Below are 26,969 nucleotides of genomic sequence, written 5' to 3' on the forward strand. Positions count from 1 at the left end.
TTTTCTAGTTTTTGTGGAGACAAGGTCTTGGTCTTGCTCAGGCTGGTGTCGAACTCTTGGCCTCAAGTGATCCTCCCATCTCAGCCTCTCAAAGTGCTGGGATTACAGGGTGAGCCACTGCGCCCACCACCTTCGGCCTTTCTACAGGAACCCACCACCCAATATCAATATGAGGCAAACACTCTTTTTTTTTTGCCCGCTCTCCCTCCCTCCCTCCCTCCCTGGCTGGGAGCTCTGCATTCTGGGCTTTTTTTTTTTTTTTAAGTCACAAGTCAAACACAGTATTCAAATGTTTGCAAGAGCAAATTTGTTTACTTAGGAGTCTGATTAGCAAGTTGTTACTTAGTAAGAAGTAGGAAATTTGACACTTTCTCACCTCTATTTCATCAACAGTTCTCTTTGTTACCAAGAGACTTCATTCTTGAAGTAAGATTTATTTCTCAGCTCAGTGTGGGGTTTTCCCTGCAAACGATTGTTCTCATTAAATTTTTGAATCATCAGCTGTATAAATATCTCTAGAACATGTCATGTAAACAAACACAAAACTGTTAAAAATTAAGTTGAACAGCGTAAAAAAATTAGCAGAGTGTGATTCAGTGAAAAGAAGGAAGTGTTATATATATTATAGTTGGAGACCAGGATAAAGGGCAAGAAGGCCTGAGGTCATTTTCCAGTTCTATGACTGACATCATATGACTTGACTCTGGCCAAGTCATTTCTTTCTTTTTTTTTTTGCTCTTCTTTGTGCCTATTTTCAAACAGGGCCAATAACAGTAATAAAACAGCCCCTCACTTTTCCCTCGTTTACTTATTTTATGCCTACAATGGGAATTAAATTAAACACAACACAACACACACACACACACACACACACAAACAAAACCCTAAACTTATTCAGGGCTGAAAAGTCGGCTAAATTCCAGAGAGTCTGTTTAGATTCTGATGTGTAGACCTTTCTTCCATGGGAGATTTTCCAATTGTTTCACAACTATAATTCACATTGCCTTACAATGTTCTCTTGCAAAAGTAAATATTAAAAACATATTTTGAAGTGTTCTGATAAAATACATTAAAACATTATAAAGTATTTCAATCTCCAGGTGTTTGTTACTTATTACGATCAGAGTATCTCTCTCTCCCCTCTCCCCTTTTTCTTTCTCTCCCCTCATCATTTATATATATATATCTTCCCTGATACAAGTGTTGGGAAATATGGTACATGAAGAGCAACAATGCAACTGGGGTGCTCTAACACTTGAGAATAGTATTCTGAGTGTACAACAATATATATATATATTTGCAACCAAGAAAAAGTTCACAATGACAAGGAAACTTGAGTATAAATCAGTAAATCATTTTGGAGCAAAGAATTGGAGAACATAGAGAAATCAATGTCATTCAGAGTCTATGCCTCCACAGTAAAAGATCCAGAGGTCGTGCGGGTGGTGGTGTAGCCATGGGCTTTAGAGCCATGAAAGATCTGTGTTCAAATGCTGCCTCTACCATGTCCAAGCTGTGTTATTTTAAGTGAGATTCTTAACCTCTCTGAGCCTTAGGTCTTTAACTTATAAAATTTTCATATAGCAAAATTCAGTGTTTGTGGCATATAGGTTTTGAGTTTTGACAAATACATAGTTGTATATCTAACACTATAGCTATGATATGAACTGTTTCATCACCCTAAAGATTTCTTCATGCCATTCTTTAGTAGTTAACCACACCCTCATCCCTCTCAACTCCTAGCCACCACTAATCTGTTCTCCCTCTCTATAGTTTTGCCTTTTCAGAATGTCATACAAATGGAATCATATAATATGTATGGCTTCTTTTGGGTCTGACTTCTTTCACTTAGCAAAACCTACTTGAGATCCATTCAGGTTGTTGCATGTAGCAATAGTCCATTCTTTATACTGCAGAGTAGTATTCCATGGTATGGATATACAGCTTGACAGAATGTGAATTTGCAGAGACCTGAGGCAGCATGAGGCCGTGGGGGAGGCTTAATGTTTCAACAACATTGTGTTAAATTTGATGAAGAGTTTCAAACCCGTCCTCCCTCTTCTTCTTTTTTGTGTCCTAGCAAGGTTATCTTTTTTTTTTTTGGTAACATAATTAGCCCTCTTCTGATTTTTGTCTTTCTCTAGGTGGTATCTTGGAACTCTACTTACTCATTTATTATTTATTATAGTTTGCTTTTTTAGGGTCCACATATATATATCTATACACACAAATATATACATATGTATAAACATAAAATTGGCAATCTCTGATGTATAATTGTGAATGTTGGGGTGAGGGTGTATATTAGTCTTCTGGAGCTGGAAGCAGCTGAAGGCCTATTGACCTTTAGTCTGTTGAGAGATAAGTACTACTGGAAAAAAAAAACCTCTCGGTAATTATATAAGGTGTTCACTATGAGATATAAGAGAACTTAACCAAGGTGGTAAGGCAGTGTTCCAGGCCCCCCTCTGGCTCTAATACATTTAGGGATCAGAACATGGAATCTTAAGAGAGTTGCTCCTATTATCCCTGGTAAATAAAATTTGCTAAAATGGAGATCAGCATAAACTGTCAGGTTTTGATACCTGAAGCAATGTAGGTAGTTTCAGATGATACCAAAGGTATAGCATGCAGAAGTAGGTTGCTGAGGGGCCGGGCATGGTAATCCTAGCACTCTGGGAGGCCCAGGCGGGAGGATCCCTTGTGCTCAGGAGTTCCAGACATGTCTGAGCAAGAGGGAGACTCCGTCTCTACAAAAAAATAAAAAAAAAAATTAGCCAGGTGTGGTGGTGGGCACCTGTAATCCCAGCTATTCAGGAGGCTGAGGCAGGAGAATTGCTTGAACCCAGTCCAGGTGTTTGAGGTTGCAGTGAACTATGATGAGGCCACTGCACTCTAGCCAGGGCAACAGAGTGAGACTTTTGTCTCAAAAAAAAAAAAAAAAAAAGGGAGATTGCTGAGATGGATTTAAGAATTCACAAGTGGTCAAAGTTCATGGTGTCGAATGAATTAAGCATATAAACATTAGAATCCTATAGGCTGATTGCAGGTGTTAGGAGTAAATTTGGACTTCAGGAATTTGTGTCTTCCACAGGCTATGATCTCTTATCATCTCCAGGGCTCCCGCACTTAGAAGGATAAGGAAAGATTTTTGAACGAATACATGAAAATCCACGATTTCGGTGAAGTAACGAATAAAAGGACGCCAGGCACGGTGGCTCACGCCTGTAATCCTAGCACTCTGGGAGGCTGAGGCGGGCGGACTGTTTGAGCTCAGGAGTTCGAAACCAGCCTGAGCAAGAGCGAGACCCCCGTCTCTACTAAAATTAGAAAGAAATTAATCGGACAACTAAAAATATATAGAAAAAATTAGCCGGGCATGGTGGCCCATGCTTGTAGTCCCAGCTACTTGGGAGGCTGAGGCAGGAGGATCGCTTGAGCCCAGGAGTTTGAGGTTGCTGTGAGCTAGGCTGACTCCATGGCACTCTAGCCCGGGCAACACAGTAAGGCTCTGTCTCAAAAACAAACAAACAAACAAACAAACAAACAAAAGAATAAAAGCAGGTGTCCAGCCGGTTGAGGTCTTACAATGTCGTCCTGAAACATTTGGACCCTGGGCGCCTGGTATGAGGGACTTCCTGACCCCTGGAAGAGCCCAGGGAAGGCAAGAGGGCCCCTCTGGGGAGCAGTCAGGAATACTAAGCACTAAAGATACAGAATCCTGACCACAGCTACTGAACAGAAGTCCACCATGCTTCAGGGCCCAAGTCGCGTTCCCTGGATCCCTCCTGGGGTCCATCCTGGATGCTCACCCCCGTTTCTTGCCATGGGCTTGCCCTCGCTGCCGCCCTCACTAGAAGCAGCATTCTCCCCGCCTGATTTCGCAGCGCCCAAAGACCAGGTGAGAGTCAGTGGAGCGCGCACACCAGGCCTTGCTACGGCTCTGAGCCGCGAGGGGCACCTCCGCACGCAGTAAGTTTAGCCAGACGCCAATCCTGCGCCTTTCTCCGACGGTCCTGCGTTGGGGAGACGGCCCCACAGCGCATGTGCGGCGCCGACATGGCGCTGTTCCCTACGGCGCTCCGTAGAGCTCTCTCTGTGAGCTCCACGTAGGCCGCGCAGGCGCCCTTGGCGCACCGTTCACCTGCTGCCGTTGTCGCCGCCGCCGCCGCCGCTGCCGGGGCTGGATGGGGGGCCGAGGGCAGCTAGGGGCACCCGGAAGAAAGAGACGCGGCGGCGGCGACGCCGACACCCGCAGGACGAGTGTCCACACTCGCCCGCAAGCTCAAGGAGGAGGCGGCGAGGCTGGGCCCCAGCTGTCCCTGGTGTAGAGAAGCCGCTGTCGCCGCCGCGGCCGGGACACCCCGGACTCTTGTCCCTCAGGTCTCATTCACACTCAGGACCCTGCGCTGCGCCATGTTCAAGAAACTGAAGCAAAAAATCAGCGAGGAGCAACAGCAGCTCCAGCAGGCGCTGGCTCCTACTCAGGTACGATGGCCGCCGCTCTCCTCCCCGAGTTTCCGACACCCTTAAACCGGTCCGGGGGCTAGAGGGCGGGGACAGGGTTGGGAGGGGGGCAGTTCTTCCGTGACTTTTGACCTCTAACTTGAGGACTCTTCCCAAACTCCAGACCAGAAATGAGCTCTGGGCGGCCAAGGTCCTCTGTGACTCCTGACCCAGATTCTCCCATCCCCTAACTCCATCCAGTAACGAGTTGACGGGGGTGGCCGGATCCATCGTGACATCTGATCTCTGTTAAGAGATTTCCCTTAGGTCCGACCCGGACCTGAGTTTGGATGAACGCGAGGCTGTAAACTTAGGTCATTTCTGACCCATATAGGAGGTTTGCCCCACCCATCAGAGACCTCAACCGGGAGTGAGGGCGAGGTGGGAAAACCCAGGTCCCTTGTGACATTTGACCTCTAATCGAAGTGTCCCTTCTCCCACGCCCAACCTGAAATTGAGTATGGAATGACCAGGATCCGGCAGGACTGACTCCTCACGCAAGTCTCCTAAGTCCAAACCCTGGTTTAGGGGTGAGGGCCGGGGTCTAGCCATTCTGGGCCAGGCTACTTGCAGGCGCGATGGGACTTGAAAGAGGTGGCTGCGTGGCCAGAGTCCAGCGCCCGAGGCTGTCACGAGTTAGGCACTTTGCATAACTTGGTTGATCCCGGACGGGTGGAGGGGCAGACACTCTGAGGCCCTACTAGCACTGTGCCTGTCCCCATCCCTGCTTCTGCTTTTTAAAAAGTCTTGCTGCTCCTAGAACACGGTTACGTTTGTTTTTCAGGAATGCTGTTGTTTCAGGAAAAGTTTCCAGGGAAAAAGGGGCGTGTTAGTAGTGTTAATTTAAGGAAACAGTTTTCTAAGCGCTTACTGAATGTGTTCAAGTGCTGGCAGCACAAGGTCTCAACAGCGAAGTCTCTGAGGGCTTCTGCAGAAATTCTTCCCAGTCTTTCTGAGTCTCAACAGATTAAGCAAATAAATCTCTCTCTTAATTTTAGGGTATCTGGTCTTTGCTTGTGGTTGCAAGAAAGGCTGAGTTTTGACTAATTATTACAGGAGGTGTTTCTAATTTTTTAACATAACATTTATCTTATAAACAACTGTTGCATCGAGTTATTCCAAAACTATAAATTGAAGCTATTCTGTTTCAATTTAAAGCTCGTGTAGAGTAAAACATGGTGCTTGAGAAAAACATCAGAATGACACTGAAAGCTTGCCTGTTCCCTAGTGTAAAGTGTAAATGGTGATTGAAGTTTAAGTAATAAAGATTGTACTTTTCACACCCTACTACAGTCTTTTTTAACTTTACAAAACACTCTTATTTAAGAAACAGAGAAACCTTACAAGTGAGGCAGAGGTGAGGAATGTGGGGAAATGGGCATGTTAGTGAATGTTAGTGAATGTAAGGCGCTTATGTTTGGGAATGTATAAAATATCATTGAGACAGGATTACATTTCTAGAAATTTATTCTCAGAAGATTTAGGATGTATTGAAGATTTAGCTACATGGATTTTCATTTCAGCGTTGTTTTAATTGGTAAAAAATTAGCTAAAAGTTCAACAATGAGAATTGGATAATAAACTGTATCAGGCAGTTTGGTTATTTTATGCAGCCATAAAAAAGGTTAACATATTAATTAATTATTTTTGAGACAAGGTTTTGCTCTGTTGCCTGGGCTAGAGTGCAGTGGCGTGATCATGCTCACTGCTCACTGCAACCTCCAACTTTTGGGCTCAAGTGATCCTCCTGCCTCAGCATCCCCAGTAGCTAGGACTATAGGTGTGTGCCACTGCTCCCAGCCAAAAAGGTCACTATTTATTGGGTCCTTACTATTTGCCAGGTATTTTGCTTAATACTTTACGCAGATTATTTTATTTAATCCCATGTAAACCAGTGAGGTAGATATTACTATTATTCCTCTCTTGTGAATGAAGGAATGAGTCTCAAAGAGGTTAAGAAACTTGCCTGATGTTACACAGCTAGTGTTAGAGCCCATAGAAAAGTATTATCACAGAAAGATATTTGTGTTGAAAGACAGATTAAAAGCAGCATGTAAAATGTGATCCCAGTTTTGTGGGAAAGAGTATGTGTGTAAGTATATTTATGCACACATATAGGGAAAATAGTTTAAGAAGGATGTACTCTAAGGTGCTGGTAAGTTATTGCGTGTGCTTTTTCTTATTTGTAATGTTTATCTTCATGAAAATGAATTACTTTTGTGCATTAACAAAGAGGTGGTTGTTTTTAGTAATAATAAACCTAGTTACAAACTAAGATATAAGAGCTTTCATTTTCTATAGCTTAATGCTTCTGGTGACACAGTGCATCTGGATCAAATAAAGTCACTTTGTGTATAAAGATTTAAAATAATCCTTTTGGGTAATATGTATATTTATCCAGAACTCAAAAGTAAGTGGTTAGTGATCAACTACTGATAGAAATCTGATTCTCTTCTGGTTCCAAATCTTTAGCTATTCATAACCCTTTAGGAATGAAAAGTTCTAGATATTGTTTATAGAGAATTAAGGATTTTTTTAATGCGTGAATTAAAAAAAAAGAAATGCTTTTTCATGACATGCCTTTTGGAACAGATTACACATATCCTTGTTTTCCTAAGGAAAAGATTTTCAATTTGTAATAATATCTTGATGATTCCAGGTTATCATTTTTGGGTATAAATTATTTTGTGAAGGCACCATGCCCTCAAGGATTTAATGAGGTGTGAAAGGCAGTTAGCTTTTACCCACTGAAGAAAATTTGTTCATTTGTTCTTGGTCTACTTTTTGTAGTTGTTTCATAATCTTCCTTGCTATCTGCCATGTATCTTTCTTTTTCCTGCTTTTGAGCAGTTGTGGACTTAGAAACAAGACAGGTAAACTTGTAAAACTTTGTATAAAGTAAGGGCAAGTACCTGAGGGATTCTTTAGTGTATTTTAGTGTATTAACACAAATTTTGAGACATTTATTTTGAGTTTTCAGGGCCTTTGTGTGCCTATTTCCTGGTTCTTAGTTTGCTTTCCTTAAGTGAGATTGCCTGATAGATTGGTTTCAACTAGAGTGAGTTGTCAAGTATAGATAATTCTCAGATAAATGAAACATTTGTATCACAATATTTGCAAAACTTTCCAGCAATAGTAATAGTGATATTGTATAGAGTCCTTTAAGGTTTTAAAAGCATTTAACAAAAACAAGACAGCCTTCTAATAATCCCCCAATCATATCTTTTCTTTCTTTTTTTTTTTTAGAGATGAGGTCTTGCTCTGTCACAAGCTGGGAAGCAGTGACACAGTCGTGGCTCACTGCAGCCTCGAACTTCTGGCCTCCAATGATCCTCTGCTCAGTCTCCTGAGTGGCTAGGACTTCCCAATCACTGCTATTTGGTTGATGCTAATATCCTTCCTTGATGGATATTATTGTTAATATTACTTTAAATTTAATTAATTAATTTTTTGAGATAGGGTCTTGCTGTGTTGCCCAGGCTAGATAGAGTGTAGTGGCATCATCATAGCTCACTGCAGCCTCAAACCTCCTTAGCTGGGTTCAAGCGTTCTTCCTGCCTCAGCCTCCCAAGCAGCTGGGACTACAGGTACACGCCACCATGCCTGGCTGATTTTTCCATTTTTTGTAGAGACAAGTTCTCACTAAGTTGCTCATGCTGGTCTCAAACTCCTTGCCTCAAGTGATCCTCTTGCCTCGGCCTCCCAAAGTGCTGGGATTACAGGCATGAGCTACCATGCCTGGCCAAGGTGGATATTATTTTAAGTAATCATTTGCCCAACTTTGATGATAACGTGAAGCCTAATAACTAATTAAAAATAGTTTTAAAAGTTTCAAATCAAGTTTCACTTAATATTGTTTTTTTAACAACAAGTATCTATTTTGGATTTTTAAACTTCTTACAGCACTAACTTGATAAAAGAAACATTAAGAAGTCATATAGACATTGTAATTTCTTGGGGTATCTGTAGTACATGAAAAAAATATTTTAAAACATGTTTAGCCTTTTTCAAATATTTGTAAAACTTAAACTTTAGAACAGATACAAAAAGACAAATATTATGCGATTCCACTTAAATGAGATACCTAGAGTAGTCAAATTCATAGAGACAGAAAATGGAATGGTGGTTGCCAAGGGCTGAAGAGAGAGAAGAATGGGGAGTTACTGTTTAGTGGGTACGGAGTTTTCAGTTTGGGAACATGAAAAACTTCTGGAGAGGGATGGTGGTGGTGGTTGTACAAGGATGTAAATGTACTTCATGCCACTCAACTGTACACCTAAAAATATTTAAAATGGTAAAATTTATGTTTTGTGTATTTTACCACAATAAGAAAAGTTAAATAAAGCAACATGTGGGCCCCACTTTAAGCCTGCAGAATCATCACTCTTTGTAGAGTGGGGCCCCAGAATAATAGATTATGTGGTAGAAATTTACAAAACAAAAACAAACAGCAAAGAATTCCACAGATAGCAAAGAGTCCCCTTCTGAAGGGACATAGCCTTATTGTAAGTTCATATTTACTAAATAATTAGTCTCAATCTTCCCCCTGGGACGAGAGTATTAGGAAGGGAGGGGAAAGGGGCAACAGAATGGAAAACAGAAAAGGGGGAAAGAAGCCAGTCACAGTCTTGAAATTGGGGAAAGCATAACTCCCAGAGAGAACAGTTAGATCAGAAGGTACTTTATTAAAGACATGATGAAAAGTTCTAATAATTTTGGTACCTGAAATATAAAGGTTTATGTAAAGAATCACCCCCAAGTTACTTTGACCATTCTTTCAGAGCTGGGATGTCAAATTGATTTGACAGTGACTTTCAGCAGTGCTGTGATGAGGATTCAATGGCTGTGTCCCTGCCATGACTGATTATTCATAGGTGTGGGAGAGAAAAAGAGTGAAATGAACCAGATTATTTGTTATGCTTGTGCAACAGTAACATCTCACTTATTTGGGACATAACTAAAAAACCAGAAAATATGTCAAAAGGCCTATAAGCAGCCCAAAATGTTAATATCACCAGCTTCACATTCCATAGCTTGTGTAAGTTATGAGAAAACTAAAAAATCCCTCAATTAGAGCTTTCTCGTGCTTGCTTTATCTATAATTCCAATAACATAGTTATCTAGTTTCTGAACTAGTAATAGGCCAGAATGGAGGAGAAGATTTGCTATAAGTAGCATGTGGACAGAAGTGACAACTGACCTAGAAAACATTAAGTTTTATTTAGTTTCCTTTTATCTTAGAAAACTGTAATTAGTTAATTGATTTCAGAAAATTATAGATTTAAAATGGTTAAACTTCATTGATGCCTGAAGAGGTTTGTAGATATATATCTAATATCTCTAGCAATTCCACTATTTTGAATGATTCTTTCCATGAAAGTCCCAGATAAAACATCCCCTAATGGAATAAATTTAGATTAGCATAGTTTTGACTTTAATATGGAACTTCCCTGTATTATGAATATCCAAAGTTGTGTTATCTTTAGATTGTATTGTTCAACCTGGGATTTATGTTTTTTAATTCCTGTTTTATGTGTAATTAAAATTCATTAAATATATTTGATGTATTCCAGATTTAAGAGTTAGTAGACATGTTTATCAACATTGTTCTTTCAGAGATAACATGGTATAGTGAAAGTAGTTCAAGTGGGTTGTAAAATCAATGGATTGAGCAGCTTTTTTTTTGGTGAAAAAATAAATTAGGTCAGGGAATGTGATATTTCATGTCATAAAAGTTAAGGTTGTTCTGTGAGACTTGTTTTAGAGTTGTCCCTAGGTAAATTGGGTGGTATTAATTATTTTTACTTTGAGTCTCAGGGAAAAATGTCTGAGAAACAGTGACCTTAAGAATACTGGTGAATACTACTTTCAGGGATCATTTCTGTAGTTTATTACTAGTGAATTTTCTCTGAACTTGTAGGAACAACAACAACAAAAAAAAGAATAATGGAGAAATGGGTGAGGGAATCAGAAGACCTGTGTGCTAACCCAGATCTTGTAGTATGCAACTTGGGCAAGCCATGTGAGCGTACTGAGCATCTTATATTCTCATCAGGAAATTGGGAGTGATAATATCTGTCCTGCTTACCTTTCAGTTTGATTGAGAGGATCAGAGATGATAGTATATTTGAAAGCATTTGTAATTGTAGAGCATTTATTTATTTAACAGTGCCTGCAAGGTGCTATGCTGGATGCTGCATTTGCCTTAAAGGTAGATACAGTCCCTGGACCATGGTGTACTTTCTGTGTGATGGTGGTGTGTACAGGACGTTGTGACTGCCTATAGGAAGGCATTTCTGGAGAGGGTCAGGGTGACATCTGAGTAGAGTCTTGATGGATGTTGAAAAGTCATGGTATAGGGACAAGGCATTCAAGGCTTATTCCTAAAGGTGACTGTATTAGTTTTATAATGTTGCATAACCAGTTACCACAACCTTAGTGCCTAATAACTCAGTTATTATTTTATAGTTCTGTACGTCAGAAGTATGGCATGGTGTGACTGGGTTCTCTGCTCAGTGTCTGGCAAGGCTAAAATCAAGCTGTTGTCCAGGCTGCATTCTCGTCTGGAGCTCAGGTCCTCTTCCATGCTCATGTGGTTGTAGAATTCAGTCCTTTCTGGTTATAGGACTGAGGTCCTCATTTTTTGCAGACTTTCAGCTCCTAGAGGCTGCCAGCATTCCTTGCCAAGTGCCCCCTTAGGCATTTTGCTTTCAGGACAGCAAGAATGCATCTCTCTGCCCTCTGTCCTCTAGACCCATATTTGAAGAGCTTATGTAATTAGGTTAGATTCATCAAAGTAATCTTTTGATTAACTCAGAGCCAACTGATGAGCAACCTGAAACATACCTTCAAAATCCCTTTTGCCGTGTAATATAATCACAGGAATGATATCTTATATTTACAGGGTGAGGGTCATTTGGGTTCATCTTAGAATGCTTCCTACCACAGTGACTAAAATGGTTTTTCTTATACTGAAAGTGGGACCTGTGGTCAGTTAATAATCAGTGTGTGGGCAATAAAATATCAATTGTGAGTCTGAATGTAGCCATCAGGTTTCTTGGCTAATAGCTTAGAAATCTGACTTCAGATTTTTTATGGCTATGAGAATTAATCAGCCCATGTTTGGTTTGAAGGAAAGTAAATCCCTTTATATCCTTTTTTTATTGAGGCAGGGTCTCGCTCTGTTGCGTGGGGCTGGAGTGCAGTGGCAGGATCATAGCTTACTACAGCTTCAAACTCCTGGGCTCAAGTGATCCTCCTGCCTCAACCTCCCCAGTAGCTGGGACTACAGGTGTGGGCCACTGTGCCTGGCTAGTTTTTAAATGTTTTTGTAAAGATGGGGTCTTGCTATGTTGCCCAGGCTGGTCTTGAATCCCAGGCCTCAAGCGATCCTCCAACATTGGCCTCCCAAAGTGCTAGGATTACAGGTGTGGCTTTTATATCTTGAAGTGAGGATAGCTCATTAAAGATCCAGGCACTTGGGACAAATGTTCAAGTACAGTTAGTTCTTTATGCAGTGTTACACTTTACAGTCACATCCATTCTCTTGTGCGATCTTTGCTGTTACAACTTCAGGGGAAGACCAACAAGCCATCAGCCAAGTTTTGCCAGATAGTACTGTTTTTCTCAGGCCAGTGTATTTTAGAACCTCTTCTTTAACTTTGTAAACCCCATCGTTCGATTTTTGTTAGTTTATCCAGAGCTGACGAGGCTCTCAGTTACTGATTAGACTCACATGAAGCCAAGGTATAAGACATAGGGCCAATTTTTAAAACTTGCAGTGGAGTATACGTTTCAAGCAAATGGATGGTCACTGTCTGGGTAACCTTTTCCTGGCATCTGAACATTTGGAAAGCTGAGTTAATAACCCAAAGATTTCTTAGACACAATGGAATTACAATAGAGAGTTGGTTGGTCAAGAGATATTTCTGCTAGTCTAATGGTACTTTTCTAATTACTTTTCTCTAACTTTTTACCCCTTAGTGACCCTTTTATTAAAGGAGATCTTACATAAAACCGTTTATTAGTACATAGATACAAATGGAACTCCTCCTCCCCAATAGTGACAGCCTTTAAAGCATCTACGGCCTTCAAAGCTGGCATGGTTTAAAATTATCACTCTAGGTGTGGGAAGGCTTTATTGAATTTCCCTCAACTTTAATGGAAGCTATTTTTGATGTTCTTTCAACATTTGTCATTTATTCGCAGTCCTGGAATAAACACTGTCCAGTGACTGTGCTTTCCCTTCTCATTTTCTAAGCATAATGTCAACTTTCAGTCATATATTTTCTAGACATTTAAATCATTTATAAGACTTCAGCTTTATTTTACATTCAACCATTTTCTTGTTTATATTTTTAAGTCCTTACTCTTCCTGTTTTTTTTTTTTTGTTGTTGTTGTTTTGTTCTTTGAGACAGGATCTCACTTTGTTGTCCAGGATGGAGCACAGTGGCACAGTCATAATGATCATAGCTTACTGTAATCTCAAACTCCTGGGCTCAAGCAATCCTCTGCCTCAGCCTCCCAAGTAGCTGGGACTATAGGTATGCGCCACCGTGCCTGGCTAATTTTTTTAAAAAAAAGTTTTTGTAGAGATGGGGTCTCACCGTGTTACCCAGGCTGGTCTTGAACTTCTGAGCTCAAGTGATCCTCCTACCTCAGCCTCTTAAAGTGCTGGGATTACAGGTATGAGCCACCATGCCTATGAATTTCCTGTTTTGTCTTGGATGGGAGAGGATATCTTATCCCTTAAGGTGACTTCTCTGCATAGCCAATTTCATCTATCATGTGTTGATTTTTTTGGGTTGCTCTTTTAGAAGGAGTAGGTATGTTGGATTTCTCAGTTGTAAGCAACAGAACTTAGTGTAGCCAGCTAAGCAGAAAAGGAATTTATTAAAAAGATTCAGTGGCTTACAGAATTTCCTTGAGGGCCTAAAAGTCTGGGCTGATTGCTACATCCAGCTATTCTGGGGAAACTACTCTAAAAATATTGCAGCTGCCTCAGCTTGGCACCAGCATTGCATCTTCCAGTGTACAGCTCATGTCTGCTTGGTTGCATGAAGTTATGTCTCCATGCTCACCAGATGATGAACTTTAATTTCGCCTATTTTCTCACATTGCTCATTTATGACTGAAGTCTCATGTGGGTGTGTTTGATTGGTGGAGCTCAGGTTACCTGCCCCAGATAAAAAGATTGGGTTAGTAAGTTTTTTGAGTTTTAACTTATGGGCTTAGAGCTATTTATAGAAAAAGAGGTTATTAAACTTTTATCATATGTTTAGGTGCTTTCCCTCTCCTCCCAATTAAACTGCTCCTTTTGATTTATGCTTTTGACATAAAAATCTTTCCTGTTCAGAGATTATCGAAACAGACTCTTATATTTTCTTTTTGTATTTCAATTTAAAAAAACACTTAAATATTTAATATAGCTTAAATATGAAGTAAGAATCTGATTTTTGTCTCTCCTTCCATGTGGATGGCCAGTTGTCCCAACGCCATCTGTTGAACATCTGTCTTGATGTGAAATGTTATGTTTTTCATAAACTAAATATGTATATGTGTGTGTGCGTATAGAGTGTGTGTGCATATACAGTATTCATGACCTCTCAGTTCTAGCCTAGCCACAGCAGTATGTGCACAGATTTGACAAACCAGAGTTCCATTTATTCATTCATTCACTCATTTATTTGACAAATATTTATTAAATGCCTTTTATGTAGAGCTATGTGACTACAAAAGGGTAAGATACCAAGACTCATTCATTTCTATGTGTAGATGAGTTCAGATCTATTTTGCTATGGGTATAGAAGGGTCTTGAAGTTTAGGCTTTATACTTTTCAGGCTGTTTTTAGTTCACTTAGAGTAGACCTCAGACTCTTAGTTTAAATTTTGGGCTCTTTCTCTTGAGGGTTTTTATACTGAGCATTACATGAAGCAGACCATCCTTTACAGAGCTCAAATGGACTAACATCTCAGTATCCAGCAATGGTGTTCAAGGTAGGCTCAAAGCAAGGCCCTTGATTAGAGAGGTAGGGAAGTACTGGTTACCTGTGCACTTCAAGTAGTGAATGTTAGAGCTGGAAGGGAACTTAAAGGTTGCATTGACAACTTTTCTTTTTAACAAATGAACTTTTAATTTTGGAATAATTTTGATTTACAGAAAAGTTGCAAAGGTAGTACAGAGAGTTTTTATATACCCCTCACCTGGCTTCAGTTTCCGTTAATGTTATCATCGTAACATTACCATCACAACCCTATTTTTATATATGAAGACACATAGCCCTAAAAAGTTAATTTAGCAAAGATCATAGTTCTAGTTGGTGGCAGTCAGGCCAAGGACCCAATAGATAGGCTGGGTCTTCTAGTTGATTATGTTTGTTATTCTTTTCATGTGTTTGCTCTTTTCTTTTCCTTCACTGAATTCTTTGGACATGGACTAAGAATGCCATAATTTTTTAAATCTAGGCTTCCTCCAATTCTTCAACACCAGTAAGAAACAGGAGCAGGACATCTTCATTTACAGAGCAACTTGATGAAGGTACACCCAATAAAGAGGTAAGTTTGGAATTTCTTTTTCAATATACCCCTTATAAGAAGCTAACTAAAATGTAATGCTGTTGATAACAAAGTAGCAAACTATTTTGACAGGTCCATTATTTAATTCCTAGGTTTTGTTTTTATTATTAACATAAGTGGTCTTTTTTTTTTTTTTTTGCAAATAGCAGTTATGGTTTTATAAAGTGTGTTTTTGTTGAGAACCTTAATTTGAGAGGATATACTCTATTTAATATTTGAAGTTTTCAGAATAATTTGATAACAATTTAAATGGTAACATAGCATCATTTTTTCAAGCTAGTAGGTGGAAGCTGAGAAGTAACTTAACTGATTCCATGTAACTAGCAGCTGGCACCACAACTCATTTTTTCCAACACTTTTTTCTTTCTGTGAAATGTAACACAAGTACAGAAAAGAGGGTAAAGTGTAAATGCACAATTCAGTGAATTATCATGATGTGAGTCCCCCCAAGTCAAAAAAAGGAACACTGCTAGCATTTTAGTGCTTCCTACCTGCCCTTGAAAGATTACCACTATCCTGAATTTTTGGTATTTGTTTCCTTCCTTCTCTTTATAGTTTTATCACTTAAGTATGCTTTCTAAATGTACACATTATAGTTAAACATTTGAGTTGTCTCCAATTTTTGGTTGTTCTGAATTATGCTGCAGTGAACATTATTGTGCATTTCTTTTGGCACACATGTACCTGCATTTCTGTTGGTATGTACTTTGGCGTAGTTTTAACGCTTAAGAAGATAATGATGCTTGTTTTCCAGAGTGGTTTTAGAAATTTACATTCCCACCAGGAGTTTATGAAAGTTGCAGTTGCTCTACATCCTTGATAATCTTTTTAATTTCAGCCTTTCTGGTTGGTGTGTAGTGGCCTTTTGTTAGGATTTTTAACTTGTATTTGATGACTAATAAGATTGAGGATTTTTCTTTCATCTGTTTATTGATCATTTGATATCTTCTTTTGTGAAGTGCTCGTTTAAATCTCTTGCCCATTTTTCTATTGGATTATCTTTTTCTTATTCATTTGTAGCCTTTACATATTTATTTATTTATTTATGAATTTATGAATTTATGAATGACAGGGTCTTGATCTATTTCCCCGGCTAGAGTGCTATGGCATCGTCATAGCTCACAGCAACCTCAAACTGCTGGACTCGAGCGATCCTCCTGCCTTAGTCTCCTAAGTAGTTGGGACTATAGGCACACACCACTATGCTCAGCTAATTTTTCTATTTTTTTGTAGAGATGAGGACTCAGTCTTGCTCAGGCTGGTGTCGAATTCCTGGCCTTAAGTGGTCCTCCCACCTTAGCCTGCCAAAGTGCTAGGATTATAGGCGTGAGCGACTGTGCCTGGCCAGGAGTTATTTTTTATATAGAATGGATAGGAGTTCTTTATTGTACGTACATCTTTCTTTTTCCTTGAACTGGCAAGTATGTAGAGGAATGGATATATATCTTATAAATATTTTCTTCCACCTTGTGGCTTGCCTTTCATTCTCTTGTGTCCTTTGATGAACAGAGGTTCTTAGTTTTAACATACTCTCTAATTTATTAATATTTTATTTTATGACTATTATTCTTTGTTTCTTATTAAAGAATTCTTTTCTTACCCTGAGAATATTTTCCTATGTTATTTCTTGTTTTGCTTTTCTCATTTAGATTTGTAGTCTATTCAAAAATGATTTTTCAGTATGGTGTGAGATAGAGATCAATTTTCATCCCTCACAGTGTATCTATCCAGTTGTCTCATCTTTTCCACACTGTTTCACTGTACTACCTCTTTTTCAGAAACTGTGTCCATATTTAAGTGGCTTTTTTTCTGAGCTCTCTATTCTTTTCCATTGTTTTCTTTATCTTTGATTTGATACTATACTGTCTTAATGACTATAGTTTTATTTTAATTCTTGCTCTCAGTAGAGCAGGTCCTCCCATCAGGTTCTTTTTGAATGTCTTGATTATTCTTATTCCTTTCCATATATTCCATATAAATTTTAGAATTAGATATTTAAGTTCCACAAAAACAAATTCAAAACAAAATAAAGCACAAACAATGACAATAAAACAAACTTACAAGGATTGGGATTGCATTGAGTTTATAGGTTAGTTTGGAGAAAGTCTCAATATTACAAATCAAATTTTATAATTTTTTTTTTTTTGAGACAGAGACTCACTCTGTTGCCTGGGCCCGTGCTGTGGTGTCAGCCTAGCTCACAGCAACCTCAAACTTCTTAGCTCAAGTGATCCTCCTGCCTCAGCCTCCCAGGTAGCTGGGACTACAGGCATGTACCACCAAACCCGGCTAATTTTTCTATTTTTTCAGTAGAGACAGGGTCTCACTCTTGCTTAGGCTGATCTCGAACTCCTAAACTCAAGCTATCCTCCCACCTTAGCCTCCCAGAGTGCTAGGATTACAGGCATGAGCCATCATGCCCTTCCTATAATATTTTTATTATTACAAATAATACTGTAGTAAGCCTTGTACATTTATAATGCTATCTTATATTTATAATGCTATTCTGTAGGACAGATTTCTAGCAATGGATTGCTGGGTCATAGGGTGTATGCATATTTAAGAATTTGAAAGATACTTTCTTTTTTTCTTTTTTGAGACTGAGTCCTATTCCACTGCCCAGGCTAAAGTGCCATGGTGTCAGCCTAGCTCACAGCAACCTCAAACTCCCTGGCTTAAGTGATCCTCCTGCCTCAACCTCCCAGGTAGCTGGGACTATAGGCATGTGCCACCATGCCCAGCTAATTTTTTCTGTTTTTAGTAGAGACAGAGTCTCGTGCTTGCTCAGGCTGGTCTTGAACTCCTGAGCTCAAGCAGTCCTCCCACCTTGGCTTCCCAGAGATTTAGGATTGCAGATGTGACCCACCGTGCCCAGCCAGAAAGATACTTTCAAATTGTCCTGATGAGGTTACTTTAAAACAAATTTAAAAAGACCTTTATTTAGATGTTGATAGCAAAATAAACAAAAATTTCATAGTACGGTTTTTGCATTCAAAGTTAATGGCATATATGCTCTATCCTTGGTGTGTATATTTAAATGAGCTGATAAAGTATAGTAGTATAGAATATATAAATACTTTCCTTGAGATCTTACATTTTTTGGGAGGGTTTGTGAAGAATTGGTATTCTTTAAATGTTTGGTAAAATTTACTAATGAAACCACATGTCCTGGGCTTTTCTTTGTGGGAAGTGTTTTTTTTTTTTTTTTGAGACAGAATCTCACTCTTTTTGCCCGGGCTAGAGTGAGTGCCGTGGCGTCAGCCTAGCTCACAGCAACCTCAAACTCCTGGGCTCAAGCAATCCTACTGCCTCAGCCTCCCGAGTAGCTGGGACCACAGGCATGCGCCACCATGCCCGGCTAATTTTTTGTATATATTTTTACTTGGCCGATTAATTTCTTTCTAATTTTAGTGGAGGCGGGGTCTCGCTCTTGCTGGTCTCGAACTCCTGAGCTCAAACAATCTGCCCACCTCGGCCTCCCAGAGAGCTAGGATTACAGGCGTGAGCCACGGCGCCCGGCGGGGAAGTGTTTTGATTGCTAATTCAATCTCTACTTTTTATAGCTCTATTCAGATTTTCTAGCTTTATGTAATTTGTGTCTTTCTAGGAATTTGTCCATTTTATCTAAGTTATCTAATTTGTTGGCATAGATATGTTAAATTAAATGAAATTTAGCCCGAGGCTGCTTCTGTACCTTGAGTCCCTACATATGGAACTGCCTAATTTAGTACATTAACAAACTTAAAGCCTAAATTAGGAATGTATTTTTTGTAACAACTCCTGAGTCTTAGCCAATCACAGCAGTGAAGCTTCTGCCAATTTCTGGCTACCAACTGATTGGCCCATACCCAAATAGGCAAACACACCTTTTCTTCTAACACATAGGATAGGCTGGGTGTGGTGGCTCATGCCTGTAATCCTAGCACTCTGGGAGGCTGAGGTGGGAGGATCCCTTGAGGTCAGGAGTTCAGACCAGCCGGAACAAGAGTGAGACCCCGCCTCTACTAAAAAAAAAAAAAACAAAAAAACAACAAACCCACATAGGATGGCTTTATAATCCTTTTTATTTCTGCAAATTTGATAGTAATCTCCTTTCATTCCTGATTTCAGTAATGACTCTTCTTTTTTTTTCTTCCATGAGTCTAGTTAAAGTTTTGCCAATTTTGTTTATTTTTTTTGGAGAACCAAGTTTTGGTTTCACTTTCTTGTTGAGTATGCTGAATATTCCCAGAATTGGAGTGGCAAGCTGATTTTTGCTGACTTACTTTTCCCAAGTCTAAAGTGCCATGGACTTAGCAAAACTTTCTTGAATCTGTATTGCATCTTTTTTCCTGGTTTCCTAGGCTGATACATGCTTTTTCCCATCTTTATATATCCTTGATGTTTTCAATGGTGATTAAGGATAGGGAAAGTTAGATACTTTGTCCTTTTTTGCCCTTTTTTTTTTAAAGGCTTTATGTATAGTAGAAATAGCTGTATAGGCAAAATAGAGCCTTGACTTATGGTCTGGAATTTGATCAAAATTATTTATCCACAGTCTGTACTGCATATTTTCTCATTTGCTGCTGCAGTAGACCATTTTATTATCCTGTCTTCTATACAGTATAATATCGCAGATACTTTTTAAGGTATACAGTGTTGCAAATAAAAATGTAGTGAGTTTAATTTAATCAAATAGTAAGTGTTGCTGCTAACAGTTGTATTTAACACATTGTCTGTCACACTAGGAAAAAAGATTTTTCCTTGGGGCCATGGTGTTTTATTATAAAAATAGAATAAAAACTTCGAAAACAAAGTGATCCTTTCTAATTTAATGAAAAACTTGTTATTTTTTATTGTTTTCTGTGTGTGAGTTATACGCAACTTGAAAAATAGTTCATGCGGCTCCCAAGGTAAAGAGATGTGTGAGTTACATATCCTTCGTGAGGCCCCGGGCTCAAAACTAGCGTGACTTAAATATAACTCATATGGCAGTTAATGTGTTAATACTGTCTGGGAAGATAGAAACAGGACCACCTATCTTGGAGGCAGAAGGTTTTATACCCTTACTAAGGTATTAAACTTCTTAGGCCCTTCCCCTCAGCATTATATATGAGAGATGACAATCAAGGTTTTGTTGCCTATGAGTAAAAAGAAATCTAAAAATTACTGAAAATAAATGATAATACTTTCTCAAGGAATTTGAAAGAAGCTCTTTCACTGGGGAAAGGACTGCTGGTTGTTAGAAATAATCAGTTAAAATGGCATGTGCTAAATCCTCACCTGGAGGACTCTGGTCCAGTCATGCTGTGAGTTTGCCATTAAGGCATCTTTATTGTTTCAAAAACACACAAGTAGATAAAACTTAAAAAAAATAATTGAAAGTTGTATCTGGGTTCACAAACAAGGTTAAGATCTCCCTGGGCTGAGAGGGACTGAAGTTCTGGTTCTGGAGGGCTCAAGATTGGGACAAAGGCAGCCCTTTTCAACTGGGGTTCTGTGAGAGAATTAAGCCCCATGGGAAAGGATTTGAATAACTGTTTTCTTAATTCTTCTAAGGATGGTATGAAACTAGTACCATGCTAAGTACATAGATACGTTAATTCATTATATATAGTGGATGCCTTAGGGCTGGAAGTATTCTATGTGAGGGAGTTAGATTTTGTGCTACAAGCTGAGAGCTAATGTGGGATTCCTAGTGCTGGTGAAAGAAGGTTGAGAAAAGCTGCTGCTAACTGCTGCCTAGAGCTCTCTGTGGCCCATTATGGGAAACTCGCTGTCCTTAGGGAGGCCTTATGACCAAGAACTGAATCAAACCTCACAATGGCTTAATGACTGAGTTTGTGATAACCCCAGTCTTGCCCTAGGGTAGGAAACCCAAACTGGGGTCCTAGGAGCAGATTGGCTGGAAAGAAGGGATTAGCACATGAGTGGGGAGAAAGATAATACTTTTTTCAAAATGAACCTGTAAATGCAGATTTGGAAACAAATGCTAAGAAGACAGCCAGTAAAATAGGAATTAGGATATAAATTTATTACAGATGAAATTAAAATAGGAGAGCAGTCTGGAACAGATTTTTTTTAGAGATAGGATCACACTCTGTTGCCTATGCTGGAGTACAATAGCACAGTCAAAGCTTACTATAGCCTTGAAATTATGGGCTCAAGTGATCCTCCTGCCTCAGTCTCCCAAGTAGCTGAGACTACAGGTGTATACTGCCATGCCCAGCTAATTTTTCTTATTTCCTTCTATGTTGCCCAGGCCGATCTTGAACTCCTGGACTCAAGTGATTCTCCCACCTTGGCCTCCTAAAGTGCTGGGATTACAGGTGGGAGTTACTGGCCTGGAAAAGACTTTAAAACAACTTTCTTCAGTAAGACAAATGAAGTAATAATTCTTTCAAAAGAGCAGAAAATTGTGGGGGAAAAACAAGCTAAAACAAAACTAGACTAGGTAGATATGAAAAAGAACTAATTAGAAATCCTAGAAATCTTACAGGAGTCTGCTTAAGGAAAAAAAAAGAAATCCCGGAAATGAAAGAAAAATATTGGTATAAACATGTAAATCACAATAAAACTCTGACTGCTTCCAGTTAAAGAGAAAACTAGGGAATTGAAAAAGAATACTAAGTAATCCCACCAAAAGCACACCAGAGACCCAGAGATTAAGGAAAACATAGGCTAGACATGGTAGCTTATGCCTGTAATCCTAGCACTTTGGGAAGCTGAGTGGGGAGGATCACTTGAGGCCAGGAGTTTGAGACCAGCATGAGCAAGAGCAAGACCCTGCCTCTACAAAAGAAAAATTAGCCAGGTGTGGTGGTGTGTGCCTGTAGTCCTAGCACTTGGGAGTCGGAGACAGGAGAATTGCTTGAGCCCAGGAGTTTGAGGTTTCAGTGAGCTATGATGAGCCACTACACTCCAGCCTGGGTGACAGAATGAGACCTTGTCTTAAAAAAATATGTATAGTATATATATAAAATACATATAGAGTCATGGGCTGCATATTGAAGTTTTGGTCAATAATGAACTGCATACATACCAGTGGTCCCATAAAATTATAATGGAGCTGAAAAGTTCCTATTGCTTTGTAATGTTGTAGCACAATGCACTACTCAGGTGTTTGTGGTGATGCTGGTGTAAACAAACCTACTGTGCTGCTAGTGGTATAAAAGTATACACTAATGTCCAAGGCCTTCATGTTCCCTTACCACTCACTCATCCAGAGCAAATTCCAGTCCTCCAAGTGTCCTATACAGATGTACCATTTTTTATCTTTTATACTGTATTTTTACTGTATCTTTTCTATGTTTAGATATATTTAGATAAATATTTATCATTGTGTTACAATTGCCTACAATATTCAATATGGTAACATGCTGTATAGGTTTGTAACATAAGAGCAATAGGTCATACCATATAGCTTAGGTAGTAGTATATCCAGATTTGTGTAAGTACACTCTGTGATGTTCACAGAACAATGAAATCATTTCTTAGAATGTATCCTCATTGTTAAGTGATGGATGACTATATATATAAATATTAATATATGTGTGTCTATGTATGTATATATATGAGAGTAAGAGACATGGAGGATAGATTGAAAGCCTTCAACACACAACTGCTAGGAGTTGCCAATAGTCTTCATGGATTGAACCAGACACATATAACTTCAGTCAGTGTTAGTTCAACTGATGGCTTCAGTGGGGACCACGCAGAAGAGATGAGTTAAGTCCTCAGCAGATCTGGATTAGAAATTGAACAGAGTTTGAGAGAGATTGATTTGAGATAAAATCTCAGTGACAATACTTGAGAACCAGTGCTTGTGAGACTTTTACAGGCATAAGAAGCAAATAACAAGGATAACAATAGGGACAAAGACTTCTTAGGCTTTGAGGTGACTATCAAGAGACAGTAATTTTGATGCACTTTGCTTTTGCTGGGGCTAGGGGCTGTAGTGTAAATTTTGGTTTGACAGCATCTTTTGAAATGGTGGTCATTTTTCTATACTAGGCATCAGCTTTTGTGGTTTTCTTTTAAAATTTCAAATATGCTCCTGTGTGACCAGGCATGGTGGCTCATACCTGTAATCCTAGCACTTTGGGAGGCTGAGGTGGGAGAATCCCTTGAGGCCAGGAGTTCAAGACCAAAGACGCTCCTGTGAAATTTTGAATTATTTACTAGTGTGAGCAAGAGTGACTTCATTTCAAAAATTAACTTTGGAAGCCTAGGAAGAATGAATTTGTATAGGCTGTTACTTAAAATTAACATCCATTCAAGGGATGATCTTTCTGAGTTCCTGGGAGAGTAAGATTTTCAGCAAGAGTAGAAACTTGGATGACGTGATTCCCTAGAGCCAAACAGGCATTTAGCATATTTTATGTTAGTCAGGGATCAAATCTGTGGGTGGCAGATACAGGCCAGAAGGGCAGTTCCTAGGGGTGGAGAAGTCGGGGCCCAATCAGGGGAAGGGCTACAGGAAAACACAGCACCCAACAGTCACATATATCAACCATCTGGTAACATCCCACACTTCCCATAAGCCCTCCCCTGGACCAGGCCAATAAAAGGAAACCACCTGGGAGTCCTTAACATCTTTCTCCACCCGTGGAGACTGACCTATTTCTCTCTTCACTTTGTATAGCTTTCTTCCTTTTTCTTTCTCTTCTGCAATGAAAGCTGTTTGTGTGGAATTGCTTGCTGTCTGTGTTCACTCCATCACACCAGCCCCACTTGCGATTCTTCCAAGCAAGGAGCCAAAGAACCAGGACAACATTTCTCTTTCAAAAACCAGCCCTGACATTTTAGTGTACTACTAAAATTTAGAATTTAGTATAAAGTCAATTCTTGAATCCTATCCAAGGAGTACCAGTTATTAATATAACAGAAAAGACTAAAAAATATTTTTCCTATCTATAGTTATTAATGGTCTCTAATGTCAGACCAGAAAAAGAGTTATAATGAAGGCTCTAGTTAGTATCCATAACCCTATAGTAGTACTGAGATGAAAAGTGTATGTTTTTAAGCTTTTGCAGACATTTTCAGATATTTGTTCTTTGTTATATTACATATTACTCAATATATATTATTTGTTTGTTTGTTTTTTGAAGTGGGATCTTGCTGTGTTGCCTGGGCTCGTCTTGAAACCTGGGCTCAAGTAATCCTCTTGTCTCAGCCTCTTCACATAATATATTATATAACTCTATATTACATAATGTATTAACTGCTAAGTTAATGTTGCAAAGATTCATTTTTACAAATTTTTATTTTGAGATAATTATAGATTCATAGAAAGTTCTAAAAATTTTTGAGGAGGCGGCCCTGTATACTTTCACCCATTTCCCCCCCTGTAGTAACATCTTGTAAAATTATAGTACGCTATCCAAATGAGGAAATTGACATTGGTAAACTGTGACATCCACAGAGCTTGTACACATTTTAGTAGTTTTACATGCACTCATCCTGTTTGTATGTGTGTGTGTGTGTAGTTCTAAGCAGTTTTGTCACATGTATGGATTTGTGTAACTTCTCCCATCAAAAAATTTATTTTAATTATAATTTCTTGTACATCTAATTCATGATTGTGTTAGTATTTTGGTCTTTAGTATACAGTTTCTGAAAGAAAACTAAAGCACAGAAGAGAATATATACCAAAAGGACTAGTGTAATAGAATTTATCTTTAAAAATTACCATAAATTTCTATTTCAAAAGTTATTTCTGTATATATTTTGGAGAAAAATAATGTATATAAGTACAAATAAATGATTATTTAAAGCTTTTTGTGTTTTATTATCCCTATACATTTTCATGCGATCTTTTTGAATACATAAAAATGAATAGCTCAATATTTATGAATGTATACTAAGGCTTTGTGTTTTTTACCATGTGTTTTTTAAATCCACTTTACTGAGGTGTGATTGACATGTAAAAAGCTGTACATATTTAAAGTATACAACTTCATGAGTTTGAGGAGAAGTATGTATCTGTGAAACCATCACCACCATCAAGGACCTAGACGTATCTGTTTCCTCCCATACCCACTATTATTATTATTTTCATCCTTATTATTATTGGTAAGAACACTTAACATAAGGTCTACCCTCCTAGAAAATTTTAAGTATATAATACAGTATTGTTAGTTGTAGGCACTATGCTATATATAGAAGATCTCTGGAATTTATTTATTTTGCATATCTGAAACTTTTTACTCTCATATATTTTTTATTGGTATGAATTTTTATGCCAAATTGCCAGACATGCTGTGTGCCATGGTTTCTGATGCATATATCATTTGTATGCCAGTAAGCAAGTTGTTTATAAGTTGGACTTTGAAATCCCAAACTTATCAACTCACCTCCATTCCTGATCTTTCTCTGTAGCTTATTATTTCTGTGGGTGGGATGGTGGTGATGGTGGTGATGGTCATTATAGTGTTATGCATGCTGTGTGGTGAAAACACTTTACAACATGCCGTTATGATTTGTTTTTTCATCATTTGTTTTATTTTTATACCTCTGCTTATTACACTGAATGAGACAGCTACTAGCCGGGATGATAGCAGAGCCTGCTTTTCTCTCTGAGTATACTATCTTTGCTTTGGATTCCTCCATACAGCCTAAAACACAGAATGACAGTGTGGTGAGTCCTTCCACCGCTTTCCGCATTCCCTTTGTGGAGAAGCAAAGTAATTTGACAATTGTAGACGCAAATCTCGTGTTGCTCATCACTTACCATCTTTTAAAGCATCTTCAGTGTCTTGTTGCTAACCTTGCGCTAAAATATCAGAGAGTAAATTGCTGAATTCTGATGGCTGGTGTGCTTCCTGGTGGCTTTTTAACAGCAACAAAATAACAGTTTTCACTAATGTGTACAGTGAAGGCTACCTTCACTTCATCTAAACTCTTAAGTTTTCTCCCTAGGGAATGTTTGCTTGTTAACTAAAAAAAAGGTATGCAATGCTAGAAATCTCTGTTCTACTATTAGTAGGAGGCCAAGAATATTTTGAGATGTGGCTCATATTTTTCAGGGGGAAAATTTATTGTTAGGTAAATCCATAATTAAACAACATTGAAAAGGTAGATGAATTCTACTGTAACAAATAATTGCATCTTATTTTACAATTATGTTTTTTGTGTTAAACATCTGAAAGGAAATAATTGTCTCATTTGTTTTCAACTGATTGAATTCACAGTTTTGAATCTTGTATGTAATTTCATTTTGGGAAAGTGGACATTTTCCTATTTAAAGTATCTGGTAAGTTCATAATTTAGCAAATTAAAATTTAGAGATGTTTGCCAAGGAAGGCTAGCTTTTGGTGTTAGATTGGACACTGACTGAACTGGGATTGAGGTTTTTCTAAACTGTAAGAATTGATTTAACCTATTAGGTAGCTGGTGATGAAAGAATATTTCTTAAACCATGTAGGCAATAAAGACTTGGTATGTGTATGGCCAGTAGCAATCTTTTTTTTTAACCCTGCCGGTAGCAATCTTAAATTACATTCTAAACTTGGTTTTAGGAAAGAAAGCAGCTACAGTGAAAATGAGATTTCTAGTGATGCCTTAGCTTTATGCTCCATGTAGTAGTAATAGAAAATGTTTTTTTAAAAAAGAAAAACTTCTCCTAGTCCCACTTCTTTAAGTACATAAAAGCCATTTGTATTGAGTATCTATTTTGTTGTAGAAAATGCTGTTAGCATAAAAGTTGATGTTTTAGAACTATTTAAAAATAATTTAAGAAGAGTAGAAGTCTTCTTATTTAAATTTTGATTTTTTTTGACAAAAACTATTTCTCCTCATGGAACAAAGGGAAACCTATATCAGAATAAAAAATTAGTGAGCATTTCATTCCATTATGAGTTCACCAGTTGCTGACTTTTCCTTAATTCAGTTTTTAAAAAATGCATCT

General features: G+C 38.6%; 1 protein-coding gene across 1 annotated transcript in view; it reads left to right on the forward strand.

Moving 5' to 3' along the window:
- Positions 1-4,044: 4,044 nt before the first annotated feature.
- GOLGA4 (golgin A4) overlaps positions 4,045-26,969 on the forward strand; it is a 109,103-nt gene continuing 86,178 nt past the window's right edge. The window contains 3 exon segments of the mRNA XM_012645110.1: positions 4,045-4,313; positions 4,315-4,488; positions 14,972-15,061. Coding sequence (XP_012500564.1) covers positions 4,188-4,313; positions 4,315-4,488; positions 14,972-15,061 — 390 coding nt within the window. The 5' untranslated portion in view covers positions 4,045-4,187.

The sequence above is a fragment of the Propithecus coquereli genome, unplaced genomic scaffold (assembly GCF_000956105.1).
Source record: "Propithecus coquereli isolate 6110/MARCELLA unplaced genomic scaffold, Pcoq_1.0 Scaffold1, whole genome shotgun sequence".
NCBI classification, from domain to species: Eukaryota; Metazoa; Chordata; class Mammalia; order Primates; family Indriidae; genus Propithecus; species Propithecus coquereli.